The following is a 19,086-nucleotide window of genomic DNA, read 5'->3' on the forward strand; positions in this document are numbered from 1 at the left end:
CTTCTCAAAATATTAGCATATTGTGATAAAGTTCATTATTTTCCATAATGTCATGATGAAAATTTAACATTCATATATTTTAGATTCATTGCACACTAACTGAAATATTTCAGGTCTTTTATTGTCTTAATACGGATGATTTTGGCATACAGCTCATGAAAACCCAAAATTCCTATCTCACAAAATTAGCATATTTCATCCGACCAATAAAAGAAAAGTGTTTTTAATACAAAAAACGTCAACCTTCAAATAATCATGTACAGTTATGCACTCAATACTTGGTCGGGAATCCTTTTGCAGAAATGACTGCTTCAATGCGGCGTGGCATGGAGGTAATCAGCCTGTGGCACTGCTGAGGTCTTATGGAGGCCCAGGATGCTTCGATAGCAGCCTTTAGCTCATCCAAAGTGTTGGGTCTTGAGTCTCTCAACGTTCTCTTCACAATATCCCACAGATTCTCTATGGGGTTCAGGTCAGGAGAGTTGGCAGGCCAATTGAGCACATTGATACCATGGTCAGTAAACCATTTACCAGTGGTTTTGGCACTGTGAGCAGGTGCCAGGTCGTGCTGAAAAATGAAATCTTCATCTCCATAAAGCTTTTCAGCAGATGGAAGCATGAAGTGCTCCAAAATCTCCTGATAGCTAGCTGCATTGACCCTGCCTTTGATAAAACACAGTGGACCAACACCAGCAGCTGACACGGCACCCCAGACCATCACTGACTGTGGGTACTTGACACTGGACTTCTGGCATTTTGGCATTTCCTTCTCCCCAGTCTTCCTCCAGACTCTGGCACCTTGATTTCTGAATGACATGCAGAATTTGCTTTCATCCGAAAAAAGTACTTTGGACCACTGAGCAACAGTCCAGTGCTGCTTCTCTGTAGCCCAGGTCAGGCGCTTCTGCCGCTGTTTCTGGTTCAAAAGTGGCTTGACCTGGGGAATGCGGCACCTGTAGCCCATTTCCTGCACACGCCTGTGCACGGTGGCTCTGGATGTTTCTACTCCAGACTCAGTCCACTGCTTCCGCAGGTCCCCCAAGGTCTGGAATCGGCCCTTCTCCACAATCTTCCTCAGGGTCCGGTCACCTCTTCTCGTTGTGCAGCGTTTTCTGCCACACTTTTTCCTTCCCACAGACTTCCCACTGAGGTGCCTTGATACAGCACTCTGGGAACAGCCTATTCATTCAGAAATGTCTTTCTGTGTCTTACCCTCTTGCTTGAGGGTGTCAATAGTGGCCTTCTGGACAGCAGTCAGGTCGGCAGTCTTACCCATGATTGGGCTTTGGAGTGATGAACCAGGCTGGGAGTTTTAAAGGCCTCAGGAATCTTTTGCAGGTGTTTAGAGTTAACTCGTTGATTCAGATGATTAGGTTCATAGCTCGTTTAGAGACCCTTTTAATGATATGCTAATTTTGTGAGATAGGAATTTTGGGTTTTCATGAGCTGTATGCCAAAATCATCCGTATTAAGACAATAAAAGACCTGAAATATTTCAGTTAGTGTGCAATGAATCTAAAATATATGAATGTTACATTTTCATCATGACATTATGGAAAATAATGAACTTTATCACAATATGCTAATATTTTGAGAAGGACCTGCATCTTGACTTGAAGCTAGACCTGATTAATTGTGAATCTTCCCCAAATAAATTTGACTAATATTTCAGCAGCAGCGTGTGGTTACTGGTAAATGCACTAAAATGACATTTTTAGATTTTTATAGAAACAGTTCATTTGAGGTTAAACATTTTACATTTGAAAATCCACAAATTTCCCAGCTGTTTTATACACCCTATTGGAAGGCTCATTGCAAATAGTCTTCTTGCAATAGAGACGTTGTGGGTTTGATTCCAGTTCTCCTCTGCCACAATGTGTGTGTGTGCTTGAGCAAGATACTTGACCCCAAGTTATCCACAGATCTGGGTATCTGTGTTTAAATGCTTGCTGTTGGGTGAACGTGGCTCTTGTGTAAAAGCCCTGAGTGGTTGGTAGAACTAGATAAGCTATACAAGCTCAGTTCATTCACTATATTCATGTAAAATACGTTTACAGTGAAGATCAAGATCAGTCTAGAATCAAGTTTGTATAAAACCATGTGGGCCCTGCCCCATACTACGAATATGAATGATTTATAAAGACGCTGGGAATATAGGGACACTCTCGTCTTCAGAGTTTTTGCTAAAATTGTTTACCTCAAAAAACAAATTGATGCAATCTAACAAAAATTTGAATTACTGTTTATTAAAAAACAATTAAATATTTACCCTTTAAATAGTTTTTCATTATTTTATTTGCAGGAAGAAAAGGACAATTGAACAGAATGTTGGAAACAAGGAACCGGTTTCCAAAAATGTCAGATTTCTGCAAATAAAGGCTTCGAGTAAAACAAGATCATACAAGTCATTTAGGTTTTGTGGGCCTTTTATTTCACAATCCTTCCAAATGTACAAAAACAAAGACCAGTTACGACAAGAAAAAAAAAAAGTTATCCCTGTGATAAAAAAAAAAAAAAAAGAACAGATGACTGGAAACTGGTATCAAACCAAAGTGCATCAGCCTGAGGTGTAGCAGACAGACCAGAGGAAATAGAAATTTCATTACTTCAAAAAGATGTCCCTCTTCCCTAAAAATTTCTCATTGTAGTAAAACGGCGGGCAGACCCTGACCACCACCTCTCCACCTTCCACAGGATTCCAGAGCAGTAGAGGACCTAAGGAGTGGCCGGGTGTTTTTCACTTCGGCTTCAGAGCTTTTGGTAGTTCACTAAGACAGTGGAATATAATTTAGTTCTTTCTGTTCCCCGATTCTCCTCCTCCTGTTGTGATGTGGGGGGTGTTGAGTTTTTCTTTGGAGCCTTTATAGCTCTGACTTGTCATCCTTCTTTTTCTTTTTCTTGGCATCATTTGGCACAACTAAGGGGTTGGTGGCCTCTTTCTTCAGGTAAGAAATGAAGTCGCTCACCTCACGACCTCCCTGCAGAGACAGCAGCAGCATATGACAATCAGCAGAGTGCAGGTATGAACTCCAGTAGCTGGCGAATACAGAAGTCCACAACTCACCTCATATCTCTTTGGGCTCGTTTTGCGTCCAGCAGGGGAGAAGTAGATTGTGGGGAATCTGGGGGGACAGACAGACAAGTTAATAAGTAAATAAAAACTTGTTGACGCACAAAGGAAGTCAGAGGGGAAAAAACAACAATACAGATACAAGACTTACCCACTAACTTCATATGGTGATGGCACATCATTAGCTGTGGCGTCCATTTTGGCAATAACAATGTTGGAATCATCGGCCAGCTGCAGAACAAGAGGTAACCAACCCATTAGGATCAGTTCAGGACAACTAGTCTGTTTTTAGCCCGGTCAAAATTAAACCAATTCTCCTTCAAAAAGGGAAGCAAAGGGCTCAGCTAAACAGGATCTGATGGATTATTTTTCTAAGAAAATGAAATGAAACTAATGTCCACCTCCTAGTCTGTTCTGTAATATGACATTTGTTACATTGGGTGTATTTATTAAATAATTTCAATATTTTAAAATGAATCTGCTCAACAAGTTATTTGACAGAGAGCAAATATAAAATAATGTACGAAGGCAAACAAAATTGTTTCCCAATTACAATCAAGTGTGTAAAATGCTTAAAAGAATGAAATCACCAAAACTCCACATTAACCACAATATTAAAAACTCAGGATCTCAGTAAAGCAGGAATATTTCAACTAAACAGCACCAAGTGTTAAATGTTGCTGGACCAGACATTTTTGTTTCACTGCATGCAGGAAGAAACGTGAGGAGTCCTTTGCCACTAGCTGGACGTTAGTGATCTTCAGAATGATCTGGTTGGTCTGTTTAACTTGCAATGTGTTGTAAATACCAGCCAAACGTTTCTACTTTCTTGAAAGCATCCATGAACTGAGAGAACTTCCCACAACCCTTCAAACTAAAAGCCTCAAGATAAAGTATTCTGCACCCGGAGCATAGGGGCTAAAAAAAAACAAATAAAAAGTTTAAGACGATAAAACTGCTTAAAGTAACATCCTTTTTACAAAAGTCTGGGTGCATTGTGGGTCTGGTCTGACATGTCGGTCTGTGACCTCATTTAACAAAAGGCCAGTTATCAAAGTTGTTAATAAAAAGCTCATAATACAGGTTGCATATTTTAACATGTAATACTGATAATGTGATCAATTAGCTCTATATAATCATAGAAAAGTTTACATTGCTTCTTGCCTAGTTTAAAAACACATGCTTTATTTTTAGATTAGTTTGCCATCTGTTTAATGTTCAAGGCTGTTAAAATGTTTTCACTACAAAATATATAACTCAAAAATGTTTCGGCAGCTCTTTTTTGTAACCGCTATGTCAAATAATAAAATGGTTTTCCTCGACTGTGACACAGCTGCAATGATTGTCGTCACCACTGCTGCACACACGATGCAACATGACTGCAGTCACGCTTGGTTACAAAGTTAGAACTGAGACGCTTTTCCAGAGCGTTGACTAAAAATCAAAAATGTTCATGAAATAAAGCAGTTTCAGGGTTTAAAACAAAAAATTGACTAGAATATTAAAAACTGCTGGTGTCTGACAATAATAATAAAATGTAGATGTTATAAAATCAAAAGCTGGATCCGTACCTTCTCTCCCAGCTCCTTGTATTTGGGCTCCAGGTTCTTGCAGTGACCGCACCAGGGGGCGTAGAACTCGATCAGAACGTCTTTGTCGTCATCGTTGACGATGGAGTCGAAGTTTTCAGCCACCACAACCTGAAGACAATTAGACAATTTACTTCATCATCCTGGGAAACATCCGAACACTACGTTCAAACTTCAGTCCAAACCTGCAGAATATCTGGAGCAACTGCTTAACTGTTATATTTAGTGATGCACTGATATTAGACTAGAAGTTCTCCTCATCCTGTCAAAGAGGAAGTCCACAGAGCGTGGCTGGTGACCAGAAGCAGCAGATGTTCACCCTGTAGGTTAATCTGTGTTTGGAAACTAAACCAGCAGTCTGTTCTTTTCCTGATCACTTTTATACTCCCACTGATATAAACTTCCTTCCAACTGTTTTCACACCTAAAAAAAAGAGATATTTTAAACCCTTCCTGTCTTTAATTTATTTACAGTAAACTAAGAACCACAATGTTTCACAGTGTGGGTAATTGTGAGTTTTTGTATTCTTAATTAATTTGAAGAAATCAGAATCATTTACAACTTGCATTCACCGCCAGCTTTAAAGGAGCCATTACAGGAATCATCTCACCTTAACAGGTCCATCATTGTTTTCTGGGACTGGTTCTGATTTAAGATAGCGCTTTATCTTCCCATCGAAGTAGTCCTGCAGGAAACGCTCCAGAGCTTTTCCATCTCGGCTGCAGGTAAAAAAAAAAAAAAAGAATATATATATATAGTGATGTTAAAGGAGAGAAAACCCTGCAGATTAAATTTTACTTTATCATTTGTACTTTCTTTTCAACACTAACATCCGTCTGCTGAAATCAAATTTGTTCAACTGATTAGGTTATAAACCCTAAAATTCAAAAGTAAAACATTAACTTGATGACCGACGGCTCCAGCGTCTTACAGGTGGACTGATAAATATCCGTCAGGAGTTGGCAGACATTGAAGGTTTAAAGGTAAAACAGTAGATGAGCCAACCTCTACGGTTCAGAGTTAACAGCACCTCAAATGTAGGAAATGAGACCAAAAAAGCTACGCTGCATCCATTCATCTAGACTTACGAGAACTCCTCTGTCATGATGTATTTGTCTCCTTTGGCAGTGCGGATGGCCACGACCGGCAGCTCTCCTGAGCTGCTGTCCAGGCCGAAGTCAGACAGGTCGTGACTGAACTGGTTCTTATTGGCTACAGCAAAGTTCAGCTTCTTCCCCTGATCCAGAAAGCCTTTAGCCACCTTCATCACCCTGGATGAGATTCATTGAATTCATTATTTTATATAATTGTGTTCTCACTGAATAAAGTCTCTCAGTCACACTCAGTTAAAGCTGAGAAGGTCAGCTCCAGGAACGTTAGAAACACCCACCTGTTTCTCCAGTAGTTGGAGCCCTTGGGGTTTTTGTCGTAGTCGACATCATAATAAGCCACCAGCAGGTCTTTCCCCTTCAGCTGGTCTTTGTTGTCGTCCGTCAGATGGGGACAGATTCCAAAGCTGAGATGGAGAGAACATAAATGCACTTTTGTTTTGAGTTCAGTAAAATTCAAATAAAAAGGTTAGAGGCGTATGCTTTGATCCATGGTTAAGGTAACCGTATGTTGATTTTTGGCAGGATTTAAACTGCTACCTGCAGCCCATTGATTTGACCTTTTATGGTCAATGTTTGTTACATTTAATTGTTGAATTAAAACAAAGTTCACACAGATGAGAGTTTAATGTGCCTCTCACAGAACTGGCAGAGACTAGCGAGAGCATCTATTCAATATAAATGAGGATGGCTGCATCTCAACATGTGGGATCTGATATACTGTGCTACTAATGTCATCAGGTGACAGTTTGTGGGAACGTTTTGAACCACACAGACTTTTCTCTTACATCTTTGTAGATCACTGGGGATGTCACAGATCCTGCTGTCTGAATTGCACAGCTAGTTTTACAGGTCGATGCCTAGAAAGTTTCACTTTTAAATACTTGAAGACACCAAATGAATGGTTTCTCTTTCACAGGGAAATGCTTGCACTAAGCCTTTTACTGCCTCAAGTCATTACGTGCATCATATTTTACTAAACCAGTGAGTAGTTCGCTTTAGGGCCTTCAATTATTTTTGCAGGGAAAAACAATGCTTATAAATCCGTCTCCCTATTGCAGCAAATGACACAGATACGCACTCTTTAAGGAAGTGACCCATCTTTTGTGTCCAAAAGGGGACCAAGTTAGAGTACTGCAGTCAGGGTGTGGATTGGTAACACTCACATGTTGTCCTGGATAAATTTCTTGATCTTGCTGCTGGTGAATTTGTCCTCGCTGAATTTGACAGAGTTGTCTTCGAACTTGTTGTCGAGACGCGGTGGACGGAACAGGACAACTCCACTGCAGTCAGAGAGGACATATCCTAGTCATCTTGCTGCATCAGCTGCAGTGCTGTTATGTTGTGTCAGCTATCATTTTTATCCAAAGAGAAAAGTCAAACTAAAATATAGCATACTTTTATCCTTCCTTATGTGTATAAGATTACTTTTAAATGAGGTGAATTCTAATGTATGGACCACATGCAGAAGAAGTACTCACTCTCCACCACGGCTGCTGAGGAGAGCCTCAGAGTTGGTGTGGGCAAAACGATAGTCATCCCTCAAGGCGCTGGCAGCCTTCAGGAACTCCACCTGCTCTGTGCTCTTGTCATCAGCAAAGAAACCTGAGGGGAAACATCTCGTTCAGATAACCTTTAACATCACTGCAAACCTGGTTGATTAAGGTTTGTGATGAATCTGAAAATGTTGGACACTTAGTTACATAATCAGGAACCAGACTGGCAAGAGGAAATGTAACTCACCAATAACACTGGCATCTTGATCTGCTGTGAACTTTTCAAAGTCTTCAGTAGTCTTGAGCTCCACTGAAGCTGGGCCTGCCTGCTTCTTCAGAAAACTGACAATCCCATCTTTAAAGGGCAAAAGAAAACCAAGATTACCCTAAGAGTCCATAGAAAGCATAAAAACGTGCCTTTATACACATGTTCTGAATCATATGCCTCTTCAACTTTCACATTGTCATTTTAGAACTACAAACTAGGCAGGATTTTATTGGAATTTGATGTGATAGACCAAGACAAAGTGGTGCAGAACTGAAATGAAAAAGATGACATTTTAAATTGGTTTGGCAAAAACCAGCAGCCACAGAGGCAGTTTCTTCACCAGGCCCTGATGAACACCGTGCAGACTGAGTAATCAGATACTCTGCTGTGAAATTAAATAAGCATATCTGCTCCATCACAACCTGCCTTCCTCTCTTGTTCTGCTTCCTGTGTATCCCAACAGCATTTCCTGCAACAGTGAAGGGATGTCACTCTTTAAATATACAGAAAACATGCCCCTAGTATTTCACATGACTGGCTCTGACCCGGTACCAAAAGGCAGTCAACAACTTTGTCAAGTTTTTTTTATGACAATCTGTGCAAACTGAAGACCAAAGAGTTGTACTGCGGGGTCAGAGATAAAGATACCAGGCCATCCCTCTTTCAGCCACTCAGCATCCAGGGCCTCCAGGTGATAATTTATTTGAAATACCTTGGGACAGAAATTAACATCCAGCTGTCTTTTAATGAGCACAGACTCCGTTTTTATAAAAGCACAACATCTCCACCTGCTGAGAAAATAGATCTTTTAAGCTCAAGGACATTTTAACATTGGTTTATAAAGTACTCGTTGCTTTCAACATGTTGGTACAACTTTCTCACTGTGAAACATAATCTAATGATCCCGATCTACAAACCAAACCAGCAAAATAATTGGCTCACCTCAGACCTCCCTTTCCAAACTGCACAACCGCTATGACCATGAAGGCCACCCTGATCACAGAAGATCCTTCTCATCCCCTCCATCACCCACTCCAGCTGCTTCATAAAAACCAGTACTGGAAAGCACACAACTAGCCGCGGTCTTGTCAACATATGCCTACATCTGATTTGGGAGCCTATTCAATGCTTCTCTGCGTAATGCTCTCCTTGCTCAGCCTGTCAGTTTAGGAGCAAGGCTACGTCTTGGTAGGTTTGTAGTTTTACCATTCTTGTATCGAAATGCAATGTCCAGATGATTGAGTGAAACATCAAATGTCTAAAAGGTTGGGATGCTGTTTTATAACCTAACGATGCTTTTAATGTCTTCCAGGTTATTCCAGGACCTGTCCGTTGTGTTTCTTGGTCTTGATGATACTGTTTTTTCCCCACCAATGTTCTCTAACAAACCCGAGGCCTTCCCAAGACAGCTGGATCTAGGCAGGGATTTTAATTACACAGGGGAACCTTTCAGTAACTAGACAACAGGAACTGGTTGCACTGTATTTGATTTAGGGGTATCAGAATACAGGGGGCTGAATACTAGTGGGGATTTCTCATTTTTATTTTTAGAAACAGTAGAGACCCATGTATCCCTTGGCTTCTACTTCACAATTATGCGCTACTTTTTGATTGTCTATCACATAATATCCCAATAAAATACATAGGAAAAAATATGTTAAATACCTGCAGTTCTGGGACCATCATAGGGACCAGATTCTTCTCCATCCCTGAAGATCTTCAGGGTTGGATAGCCACTGACACCATATTTGCTGCATGTGTTGCTGTTGGCTGTGCAGTCGACCTGCACAGGAGCACAACAGTTAGAAGTGCAAGAGACACTATAGATTAGAAAGTTAGACAAACTGTATTACACAGTACCTTGACAAGAGAAACGGTGCCTTTTAGTCGTGTGGCTGCTGCCTCGTACTCGGGCGCAAGCCGTTTACAATGACCACACCTGAAGGACAAAGAGGATATGGACAACTCAAACAGGAGAACAATTTACACAAGGGATTTAAGGCAGGGAAGAAGCTTAAGGAAAATATCTACTCATCTTACTCTAAGAAATGTTTTACTTCTGCAAAGCACATTTTTAGAATAGAAAATTATCTATTGATGTTGCATTCGCTCTGCAAATACAAAAAGAGGTTTCTTCGCAAAGCTGTAAATACTCCTATCTGATAAACTAAAGCTCTTGATTAATATTATCTACCATTTTTTTTTTTACTAATGTACATGATTCCAACATTGAAAATCATACAAAATATATACATCGATATAAAATTCTCTTTTTCATCTACAAGTAGGAAGTTAAAGAGTCCAGATTTTTTCTAGATGTGAACAGTTGAGATTATTGCCACAAGTATCAGCACTCAGATATTGAGTTAATCAACTGCAACGGGTTTCTTGGTGCCCAACCTAAACTTATGTTTCAAAAGATGTAGAAAATATATATTATAGTAGATTAGGACACAAGTCAATATAAAGAAGGGGCTGCAATGACAGCAAATAAAGCCAAACAGGATATTTTCAAATCAATGTGTAGCTCATATTGAGGTAGGAAAAACATATCTTTTGAATTCAGTCCACAGGAAAATATGCACAGATTCAGGCTTAAACTCTTGTCATATTTTTTTTTATTGTTTTTACATTAAAACTTTTTTAATGGGACGTTTCAGCCCATTTTAATTTATTTGCTCAGGTTTGGAACCACATATAACACGTCAAATATGCTGTTGACCAATCAGAGGTGGACACCAAAACTTCAACAGCCAATCGTAGCGTTACAACTATGACGTGGCACGACCCCTAACTTCCTTATAGCCTTATTTTCTTGTATTAAAAATATTTACAGCACCTGAAATAGACGATAATGAGTATTTTTGCTACATTTTAACAGGTGCTGAGCTCATGAAGCTGTAAACGTTTCAGTCATTTAAAATCCCGCAGTTAGTACAGCTGTAGGCTTCCACCGCTAGCTAACATTTGGTCTGCAGCCAAAAAGCAGGACTTAACAGCCCCGGATACAATAAACACTAATTAATTATTTCAAATAAACTAAATAAAAGGCTCATACAGTGAATACATTTTCTAAAATACCCACTTTTGCAGAGTGGAAACTATTTTACCGCGAGGCGACAGCGTCTTTTCATTCATATTTTTTCTAAGCTTGCTAACCAACGGCACCATTGCGATACTCGGAATGAAACCTACAGAAACTCACCAAGGAGCAAAGAACTCGACGAGAGCGAGTTCATGGTGTCCAATACTACTTTCGAAATCATCATCTGTGTATTCCAGCACATCACTGGCCCGGCTGAGCCCGGCGAGAGCGGCCAAAAATAACAGCCTCAACATGGCACACCGAGAAAGGCTAAACGTCTCTTCGCCTCAGTGACACAAAAACGTCAGGTTGCAGATGTGAGCCGTGGCTGCCCCGTCTTCAGCTCTCCAAAAAGCCGCAGGAAACTCTGATAAGGCAGAGGCTGAGAGGACTGATAGAGAAAGAGAAAGAGGACGGAAGAATCGGTGAAGACGCTCACAAGCAGCAGGGCCTTGTCTCGTAATCATAGTGTGGCAGCCTCTCATTGGTCTAATCATCGCATCGCTCAGCTCTGATTAACCAATGAGGCATCAGAAATTAAACCGTTGAGGCATTTGGACCAATCAGGAGCCGAGAAGCAAAGCGCAGTTTTCCACACGCGGAAATGAAAATGTTAACGCTGGACAGCATTGATTATATATAAAGTGCACAAAAGATAAATGTTTCCCTGACATCTGACAAATATTGTGTTTTCTTAACGATCTACTTCTATCTGCTCAACTCTAGGGCCAGTTCAACACTATGGTAAATCTTAAGTTTGTGTTGAAAATTGAGTTTCAGGGAGAATACTTGCGAGACGACCCAGTTTATAAAATCGCACTGCAGTGCCTTGCAAAGGTATTCACACTCCTTGAACTTTTTCACATTTTATCTGATTGCAAAGCACAATTACATTTGTTTTACTAGGATTTTATGTAATAGTCCAACACAATACAGTTAATGGAAAAGTAGTGATGCTTTACACATTTTTATGATAAATAAAAAAATCTGAGATCAGTGGCATGCATTTCTGTTCCGCCCCTTTTAATTTCTTAAATCTCTAAATGAAATTCAGACTAGAGGTCTTCAACTTCAGACTTAGAGAGCTAATATGCTGCAGATTTTAGATGCATCCCTTCTCCAACATACCTGAATCAAATGAATGGCTCGTTACCAGGCCTTTGCAAACCTTGGCATGTTGAAGAGGTCATTGATAATTTGATTCAGCTGTGTCGGAGCACGGACCTATCTAAAAGTTGCAGGGCAGTAGCTCTAGAAGACTGGAGTTAGAGGCCCCTGGTAACCAGATGCCTTCAGAACCAACCTGTGCAAAGCTGGTAGAGACATACCCCGAAAGACTTGCTGTAATTGTAGGCAGCAAAATGTGGTTCTACAAAGTACTGACTCAGGAGTCTAAATAGAAGACAATCCTCAGATTTTTTACATGTTCCACATCTTTAAAACTTCTTCTTTCACTGCAAAACACCTCCATAACCCTTCGGGGAAAAAAATCATTATTATTATCAAGTTGATAAAAAAAACTAATAAATAAAATGTCTGTCTCATGGTTATGGGAGCAGGATTTTATTTCTGTATAGAACAAATAAAAATCTCAAGTTTTTACAGAGAGAATAAATACAATGTTTTAAATGGAACATTTTTTTATTTATGGACTCGGGGAAAAAAACTAACCAGTTTAGGATCTGGGAAAAAATGACATTGTACCATTGGTGTCATGTTGTGGAAGTTTAGTATAAATATGGCATAAAGGTACACCTTCTAAACTAAGCAATTTAATTACTTTTATTTAAAACTGTGTTCATTTCTGATTGACATAATATGTAGCCATTATGGAGGGCATGTGAAATACCCTGTTGTTGACCCCTCGTCTAGTGCTTCAAACCTAAGTTGAACCTCAGTCTGGCTGTCAAAGCAGGTCCCTGCAGCCTCTGTGCCATGAAGGTGTTGTGGAAAAACCAAAGCCACTGGAATTATGTGTACTAGAGTCATTATTGATAAGTCATTTTTTTGTTGTTTTTAGAAATAAATGGTTGTTGGGTACATTGTTTGCTGTTCTTTCCAATGGTCTGACCTTTTCTGAGCACGGACCTTTGAATCTTGACTGAACTAAATAAACAGGAGAGTTACCAAATGACATTAGTTCTCTTTTCATGGTTTTTTAACAGCCTGATGAAAGGGGCAACCTTCTTTTATTCATAACACACCTAGATCAAGCAGTTAAAAAAAAAAAAAAAAAAGGTACAACTTCTGTTCATTTTAAAGTTATTCTTAAGTTATCAGGGCAATGTAAACACAAATAAGTACATACAAATGCTGTCCTTAGAGGTTATTAAATGTTACAGCCTTAGATAACCAACACATGATGATGCTGCACATTATTCGACAAAAACTAAGACAAAATACAGAAACAATGAGTAAAAAAACAAAATTCAATGATCTTTGAACAACCACTCAGCAGCAGTAAGATGTAGCAGTTGTCTTCTGACTGACCTGAAACCCTCCAGTCTGGTGCTATTTTGACCCGTTATTTGTTTTTCATTTTAACAGTTCTGCTCCAGTTCTTCAAGGTTTACATTCAGTAATTTACTAAAAGCTGTCTTGAATTGGTCTGAGGTCTCGACACTGACTGGTCCACTGAAACACTTAGTCAATCTGTTGTAGGCTTACTGCTATATTCAAGATTGGCATTCTGTTGCATGGCCCAATTAGGGCCAAACTTTAGCCATTAGGCTAATGGCCTCAGAAAACTCCTTTCAGAAAGTGAAACTCATAAATTATGTAGATTAATTACCCATACAGTGAAATATGTGCAATATTTCAAGCCTTTATTTCTTGTCATTTTGATGACTATGGCTTACAGATAATAAAAACCCGATAATGCATTGCCTCAGAAAATCAGAACATTACATAAGATCAATAAAAAAATAGTATTTTAAACAGAAATATCAGGCTTCTGAAAAGTATTTTTATTTCTATGTACTCAATTCTAGGTTGGACCTCTTCTTTCATGAATTACTGCATCAGTGCAGTGAGCGTGTGTCAGGTGTCTCTCATCTTCCTTTTGACCAAACTCTAGTTTCTCTGTGGAGGTTCAGGTTCATCAAGATAATAAACAATGGATTTTACATTTTACAATGAACCTTGTGTTCTAAATTTTTACCTCTTGGATATGCGGAGGCAGTATTGAGCCGTGCTCTATTTATGTAAGATGCATAAAGTGAAATAAAGTCATTGTTATTTAGAATAAACTAACTAAATCCAGCTGAATCCACAAATCTGTTATTAAGTGCGTATGTTGTGAATGACTCTCAATAGAAAGCAGTTTTAGAGACATTCAAGTAAAACCTAATCTGGCATTATTTGCTCTGCTGTCTGAATGAAACAGCTTTCGATTTGTAAACTCGGCAATTATACAGGCAGCCAGCAGGTGGCGCTCTCTGCCAGTAACTCAGCTTCAGTCTTCAGTATAAAAGTATCTTATTCCTCTCAGTCTCTGCTGATTAAATATTTAGTTTCTTTTTACTCGAACATAGGTTTTATTCTAGTTATAAACTGTAGGCCTAACAATTATACAAATAAATCTGTTATCATTATTAGTGAAGTCCTTTATTTCATTTATCTGAATTTATATTTAGTTTCTTTGGAAACTGAACTAAAATAATGTTTTTTATTTTGGCTGGGACAAGTAACAATATTCACTGCAAGACCATTAGAAGACAAGACACAGGAGTCTCATTCAAACAAACATAGATGACACGCTTTGCTAAAAGGTTACTGACTAATATTGTAATCATGTATCTCTAAGAAACAAATTCATGTAAATACATGTTTGACAAATGTTTAAAAGAACATAATTGAACATTTTAGTGTGCACCTAAATGCTTCAGCACAATAAAGAGATTTTAAAACCAGACAAAGCTTACCAGAGTAACTACAAAATGGAGTTTTATTTCATTTATTAAAGGAAAAGGCCACCCAGACCAATCTGGCCCTGAGTGAAAAGGTAATGGTCACCTAAATCTGTGCTACCCTTTTCTGGCAACAATTGCTATCAAGCCTTTACGATAACTGGCAACGAGTCTTTTACATCATGGAGGAATTTTGGTCGGATCTTCTTTGCAGAATTGTTTTAACTCAACCACATTTGAGGGTTTTCCAGCCTTTTTAAGGCCATGACACAGGATTTCAAATGGATTTGACTGGACTTTGACTAGGCCACTCGACAACCTAATTGTTGTTTTTAAACTTGCTGGTGTGCTCTGGATTGTTGTCCTGCTCCAGAATCCAAGGGTTATTGAGCTCAAGGTCACCAAGTAATGGTCAAACATTTTCCTTCAGGATTTTGAGGTATAAAGCCGAATTTAGGATGCCATCAGTTACACCTAGTTGTCCAGGTCCTGAAGCAGCAAAACAGTCCCAGACCATCACACTACCACGACCACATTTAACTGTCCACTCGTTATTGTCCCAAAAGATCTTTGTGAAATGTAAAATAGGCCTTTGTGTAGTCTTTGGGCAGCTGTGGATTTCACCAGGAACTCTCCCATGGATCCTATTTTCACCCAGTCTCTCTTATTGTTAAATTATAAATGCTGTTACCTGAAGCAGCTGAATTCTGCTTTGCTTTAGATGCTGTTCTGGGTTCTTCTGTGACCTTCTGGATGACCCGTTGGAGTAATTTTGATACACCAACGTCTCCTGGGAATGTTCACCGTTTCATGTTTTTTCTATTTGGGGATAAAGGCTCTCTGTGGGTTGATGGAGTCCTAAAAGCTTTGTAACTTCGGACCAGGGTCTAACATATTGTTTTTAGTGATCTTTATGCCTGCTTCATGTTGTAAACCAGATTCTATTTGAGTGACCTTTAATTGTGCATGTCTGGCAGTATTCCAGTCCACGTTTGTCTGGTGAAATTGAGCTTTGCTTTCAAGATAAAAATTGGTTAAATTATTATTTAACTAGGGGAGGAATTACTTTTTCTACATGGGGTCAGCTTGGTTTGGATAGTTTTTTTACTCTTAATAAATTAAATCATAACCTGGGAACTGTTTATTGTATTTGCTCTTTTGATTTTTGTTTGATTTTAAAATTAGTTTGATGATCTGAAATATTCAAGTAACAAAACAGATGCCTTTGCCCAACCAGAACTAATACTGGTTCAAAAGCTACACGGTTCTGTGGTGGAAAGCTTGTCAAAGAGTTGTGGAACATCTTAGAAAGCCTGTTTCTCTCATTACATCTCATTGTGGCAGGTCTGCAGATCAGCGAGCCGTGGTAATCCTTCAGTCCCACGATGCCTTTCTTTCAGACCTGCTGCTGTTTACTGTAAACTGTAGCGCTGAGATAGAAGTTACAGAAGTTGAAAGACATGATCTTGCAGCTAAATGAGACTAAGAGCACCCACTGCTTTTATTCAGCAGGTGGACCTAATTAAGCCCATGTATGATGACAATGCGTGCATAGAGCAGCTTGCACTAACATAAGTAGATTACATAGCAGTAGAGCAAAAGATAACCATTTTATTTCCAAAACTTGCGTTTTAAAAATGTGCAATCCATCTGTGCTGTGGAGATTTTCTCTCTCTACCCAAAAAGCCCCATCCTTCCCCCATCGTAGCCCCTCTGCTTCACAGAAGGGGTTGTCATGACAACCACCCTGCTCCTCTGCCACATTTGGAGCAAGGAGGAGACGTCCACCATGGTATGCTAGTGACATGCTCTGACTGCTCAGAGTGAGGGAGGAGCAGGAGGAGGAAATCTGTGCGTATTTAGGACATCAGAACCTTCTTCCAGAACCCTTTAGAGAAAGAGAGAAACTGCTCTCTCATACCTCACACCACCTACAGTTGACGTCCCAGCTCTGTCTCCTCACAACAGTGAAAGCCTTGTTGTCCCGTCAGCGGCCAGACCGAAACACTGGGAAATCTGCTGGCTGTTTCATCACGACAAGAAAATATCTGTTCCTTCACAATGGGACAAAGTACTTGCTACACACTTCTTACACTGCAGAGAAATGGCTTTGAGCATACCCTGGAGCATTTGGATGTAGCTACTGATACTTGCACAGTGAAAGATGAAATCCATGTCTGGATGGAAAGTAGGACAAAGTGGAGCGAAATAATATTATTTGGTGTAGAAAGTAAAATAGCTAGGCATGGTAGGTTTTAATCAGACAAGAATACTGTATCAGCTGCAGAACATTCATAGCCGAGGTTTTTCATGTTCTCACTTCTTCATGGCAGTGAGAAAATGCACGTTTAAACTAACAGAACTTTTTATTATATTTGAACATCAACACCCAGAGGAACAGTGTAAGTGGAATATCCTAAAAGCTTTCTGACAACAGGGGCATTGTGGCGCAGGATTTCAGGCTAGCAGGTGGAGAGGATTAGGACACTAGGACTTGTAAAAAACTCAAATAAAAACAACTCCTGTCCTTTCACTAAGGTTTACACAGACTATGTATGTAATGTATATAATATGCGATGCCTTTTAAAAGTATTTATTGAATTTTTCACATATTGTCACCTTAAACATCACCGTGTTTTATGGCAATCTGTGACTCATTTGTGATAGACCAACACAAAGTAGCGCATATTTGTATCGTAGACGACGTCAATGACACACGTTTTCAGTTATTTTACAAATAAAATAGGGCCTGCACGGTGGTACAGCTGTGGCGTTGCAGCAAGAAGGTCCTGGGTTCGAATACCAACCTGAGGTCTTTCTGAATGAAGTTTGCATGTTCTCCCTGTGCATGCGTAGGTTCTCCCTGGGTACTCTGGCTTCCTTTCAGAATCCAAAAACATGACTGCGTGTTCGTGGATAGTTGTTTATCCTGTGTGTGTCTGTGTTGCCCTTTGATGGACTGGCAACCTGCCCAGGGTGTACCTTTCTTCTCACCAAATGGGGAGTAGCAACATTTAACATTTTACAAAGATCTGTCCATCTAAAGCCGGGTCAAGGAGTGCATTAATCATAGAAGCAACCCACGGTTAAGCCCAAAATTACTCAGAACCCAGGCGGATTTAGATTTAAAATAATCTTTAAACAACAAAGACATTTTTTTCAGTTTGAAAATGAGACATTTTTGTCTTAACAAATTAAAAACAAAAATGTAACAGGAGCATTTTATTAATTGGCATGTCCAAGATTATTCACACCTTTTCTCAATAATCAATGGAAGAGTCTTTACTCACATTACAGCAATCAAACCCATGTTATAATTGTTGACTTGGTTTTGCATATTTCCACTGGTATATTGATGGTTCATCTTTGATTAGAAGCGCCAGGTTAAGGTTATATTTAGCTCCCTCCACAGATTGTTAGATTCATCTCAGGACTCAGGCTGGACCACTCTAAAACATTTTTATTACATAGAGTCAGAAGAAACATGTTAGTAAATTTAATGTTTTACTTTAAATCTAAATCTGGCAGGAAAATGATTCATCTTGGGCTCAACTGCAATTCTATACAGGTCAGTTAGGAAAATATGTTGACACAACAACTATCTGTTATGCACTCTATAAATATGGCCACAGGCAAAGGCGGCATGAGACCACTGATTGAACCATGAGGGAAGAAAGCCTTAGGATGTCCTGTTTGCCAAAAGCCAAGTAGAGCACACGGGGAACATGCAGAAAGAAGCTATGTGTCCCTGCAGATCTTCCTGAACACACGGTCCTCACCTGATGGCAGTGGCAGCATTATACTGTGGAAATGCTTTTCTTCAGCAGCGACAGGGAAGCGGATAAGAGCTGATGGGAAGATTGATGAAACCCGAAACAGGGCAGCAGTCAAGGAAGAAAAACTGTTGGAATTGGAAGGCTGCAAAAGACTTGAGACTAGGAGAGAGTGTCATCTTTCAGGAGGCCAATGAGATCATGTGTTAGAATGGCCCAGTCAAAGCCCAGGCCTAAATCCAATGAATTGTGGCATATCTTAAAATTTTAAATTCAGACGACAATCCAAACTGACTGCTTCAGTTATTTGGCAAAGGAAACTGGAGAGAATTTTCTATAAGAGCTGAATACAAAAACACGCCACACTTTTCAGATTTGTTTTTTGCAAGAAAATTTTAAAAGCCTTTTCCCTTCTCTTTACAATGAAGCACTGCTTTGAGATGGTCTATCACATAAAATCCCAGTAAAAGATATTCCCAGAAAAGGAGGTTTGAGGGTTATGAATGCTTTTACAAAACTACTGTAAGCATTTAAATTTCTAACTGAACTGAAGAAATCCTGATCATCTTCAGATCTCATGTCTGTATGGAAACAGGAACCTTCTTGTGTAGTGTTTAATACAGGTTTCTAAAGATGGTCGCATGGCACCAACAACCTATGCTAATCACAGTTACATCCTGAAAGCTTAGTAGTCATGGTTACCTAAATCTTGGCCTTGTTTGTGAAAATAAATCCTCACTGAAAAAATTGTAGTTCATTTAGAAATGAAAAACAAACAGAGGAGGAGA

General features: G+C 39.5%; 1 protein-coding gene across 1 annotated transcript; it reads right to left on the minus strand.

Moving 5' to 3' along the window:
* Window positions 1-2,408: 2,408 nt before the first annotated feature.
* On the minus strand, window positions 2,409-11,084 carry pdia3 (protein disulfide isomerase family A, member 3). Its single transcript, XM_047384715.1, has 13 exons — window positions 10,738-11,084; window positions 9,393-9,471; window positions 9,198-9,315; window positions 7,512-7,619; window positions 7,250-7,373; window positions 6,935-7,051; window positions 6,050-6,175; window positions 5,748-5,930; window positions 5,270-5,378; window positions 4,642-4,770; window positions 3,222-3,301; window positions 3,065-3,122; window positions 2,409-2,978 (listed from the first exon to the last, which is right to left on the minus strand). Exons 1-13 carry the CDS (start codon window positions 10,869-10,871, stop codon window positions 2,862-2,864), a joined length of 1,482 nt encoding a protein of 493 aa, XP_047240671.1. The 5' UTR covers window positions 10,872-11,084; the 3' UTR covers window positions 2,409-2,861.
* Window positions 11,085-19,086: the final 8,002 nt, after the last annotated feature.

This window comes from Girardinichthys multiradiatus, chromosome 2, assembly GCF_021462225.1.
Source record: "Girardinichthys multiradiatus isolate DD_20200921_A chromosome 2, DD_fGirMul_XY1, whole genome shotgun sequence".
Taxonomy (NCBI): domain Eukaryota; kingdom Metazoa; phylum Chordata; class Actinopteri; order Cyprinodontiformes; family Goodeidae; genus Girardinichthys; species Girardinichthys multiradiatus.

Coding starts and splice junctions, on each gene's coding strand:
- pdia3 (XM_047384715.1), bottom strand. CDS start 10,871: ATGTTGAGGCTGTTATTTTTGGCCGCTCTCGCCGGGCTCAGCCGGGCC. Junction 9,316..9,392: donor GCACCGTTTCTCTTGTCAAG/GTACTGTGTAAT, acceptor GCTCCTGTGCAG/GTCGACTGCACAGCCAACAG. Junction 7,374..7,511: donor TCAAGATGCCAGTGTTATTG/GTGAGTTACATT, acceptor GTTTCCCCTCAG/GTTTCTTTGCTGATGACAAG.